The 2,494-nt window shown below is 33.4% G+C and overlaps 1 protein-coding gene across 1 annotated transcript; it reads right to left on the bottom strand.

Moving 5' to 3' along the window:
- Window positions 1–285: 285 nt before the first annotated feature.
- Window positions 286–2,494, bottom strand: LOC104244441 (gibberellin-regulated protein 9-like). The gene is made up of 4 exons (XM_009799854.2): window positions 2,018–2,494; window positions 1,864–1,914; window positions 1,186–1,252; window positions 286–709 (listed from the first exon to the last, which is right to left on the bottom strand). Exons 1-4 carry the CDS (start codon window positions 2,144–2,146, stop codon window positions 528–530), a joined length of 429 nt encoding a protein of 142 aa, XP_009798156.1. The 5' UTR covers window positions 2,147–2,494; the 3' UTR covers window positions 286–527.

Genomic DNA, 2,494 nt, shown 5'->3' with positions numbered 1-2,494 from the left:
TTATTTGACTCATTTTACCCTTATTGAGAAGCTTTTACAGTCACACATATATCATGGTCCGATAAAGTTTTTATGCCTTAAATTTTTAAGACCACAAATTTTAAAAATTTTCATTATTTCTTAAATTTCGTGTCGAGTTAAACTACCTCGTATAAATTGATGCATAGGAGTAATAAGTTCATAGTGGTTTATACACTCGTAATTCTTGTTCTTTCTATGTTGAGCGAATTTGGATAAGGATATCAAGAGAGGTACAAAAGATAGAAATCTGGATATACAGGGAAATGAATAAAACAAAGCAAAAAGCATCAATAAACTTTATTCCCAAAATACATATATATGTATGTATTTTATCGACCTCACAACAAAAGAGTCAATAAACAAATACAAAAGCCTGCATACTCATGCAGCAATATCTCTCATCATTTTATTCCCTCTGACCCAAATATTAAAGGATAAAACATAAGCATATATGTTTAAGAAAATGCATTCTTTAATTCTCAAACAAATTATTAGTGTCTAATTGATTAAGGGCATTTAGGCCTGTTGCCATGAGTCTTAAGCCTAGCATAGCAGGGGCAAGCTTCCTTGTTACCATAAGTGCCAGGTGGAACACAATGGCATCTTGCACAACACGACTTGCATGCCCTTTTGCACACATTCTTCCTTGATGACTTCCTGCATCTCCTTGCACATGCATGCCCACAGTCTGTTTAATTTCATCAATTTCAAACCAATATTAATTAGTTTAACAACTATAGGCACAAAGGCGGATTCAACATCTAAATTTAATAAGTCGATACATTGGGAAGTATTATATTTTTTTATTTAATCATCTGATATCTAAAACTTACTTATCCGGCTAATTCGGATTAGCACTGGCCCACTAAGGGGTAAATTAGTGCTCCCTGTCAAGAATGAAGTTCTTCATTTTTACAACTTGAACCCGGATCTCAGGTTAAGGTGAAGGGATCCAACCATCTCACTACACCTCTTGAGGGTGCATATCAAGAACTGTATTATTGCAACAATTGGACACGAAATTTTCGAACATATGTGACTATAGGGCCTAACGTACATGGCTCACTCATTCGCTATATCATATATATGTAATTGATGAGGTGACCAGAGAACTTTATAAAAGTTCATGTTAGAAAATTCTGTAGAGACATTTTGTATTCTTACTGATTTTCCTGATTGGCTGATGATGAATTTTCTTGAAAAGAGCCCCTTCATTTCCTGCTTTCTCTATCTGCATAATACAAATTGTTACTTACTTATCAAACGTTTGCATATGCATAATACATTTCCTTTCTTTTAAAAAAAAGACAACTTGATTGCACAAAATATTCCGCATTCACGCAGAGTTTGAAAAAAAATAGATGAATCTATTTTCTAATAATGATAGATGAATCTATACAAATTTATGTATGCAGTAATGAAATCATAATCTCAAGAAGTTTTGCTACCGTTTTACGTGCTTGAAAAAGTCAGTTCGTAGAAAAGAAAAAACCCACCATATTGGACTTTTGTGGTGGAAACACTACAGTCCACACTAGCTTAGATTTGTCTTTGATCCAAAGTTGCTTACACCGTAGAGATCAACTGAATTCGTATCTCGTAAGTTATATACGAAATACAAGAGGATCCTACTTCTACTTTTTACTCCTATGTCACAAAATTTTTGAAGAGATGAGGTGCAGCAAAATGTTATTACTTAAATTATAAGTATATGCTATCACAAGCCTTTTTACATTATTAATGTACTTTTTATCGGATATAATAGGGTTTTCTTTTGAAGGAAGGACAGCTTATATAATAGGGTTTCTGAAGAAAATTGTCATAAATTTACTACATTTATACCTGCGCAGCAGTATCTTCGGCATTGTTGAAGGAAACAGCCTCAGCGAAAACCTAAAATTAAAATACAAGTTTAAGTTAGGCTAGTTTGAAACCTAGAAATTGCATCACAACTAAACAAAAGTGCATATGTTATATATATCAAACTGAAAATTACTTGTATGAGGAGAATGGCAATGAAAACTAATGTGAAAATCTTCATGTTTTCTTGAGAAATATAAACCAGATGCTTTCTTGGTTTAGAATTATATGATTGAAATGAAGAAGCTGGCCTTTTTATAGGCATTCAAGTGCAATTTGGCAAGGCATTTATTGAGCCTTTTGAAAGTTGATCACATGAAGATATGGTTATAACAAAATCACAGGCTTTGAGTTGAGTGCTTTTTCTTGGAAAACTTTTTTGATGATCTGATTTTCAACTCTTGTTTGGAAGTTTTCTCTCACTTTAGGTATAGCTTTTAGCTTTAGTGTGAGCTACACAGCTGTGGATTCCTTTGCTGGATAGAAAATAAATGGTCCCCTTAATAAAAGGGCAAGCTAGATCATAATATTTGATGACCCCATTTTGTGAATAAGGAAGCTGCAGGCTAGCTAGGAAAGAGAAATTTTACAGTTTGCCAGTTAGCATGTTGCT

Source organism: Nicotiana sylvestris, chromosome 4 (genome assembly GCF_000393655.2).
Source record: "Nicotiana sylvestris chromosome 4, ASM39365v2, whole genome shotgun sequence".
Classification (NCBI taxonomy): domain Eukaryota; kingdom Viridiplantae; phylum Streptophyta; class Magnoliopsida; order Solanales; family Solanaceae; genus Nicotiana; species Nicotiana sylvestris.
This window is presented reverse-complemented; position numbering and strand designations above follow the sequence as displayed.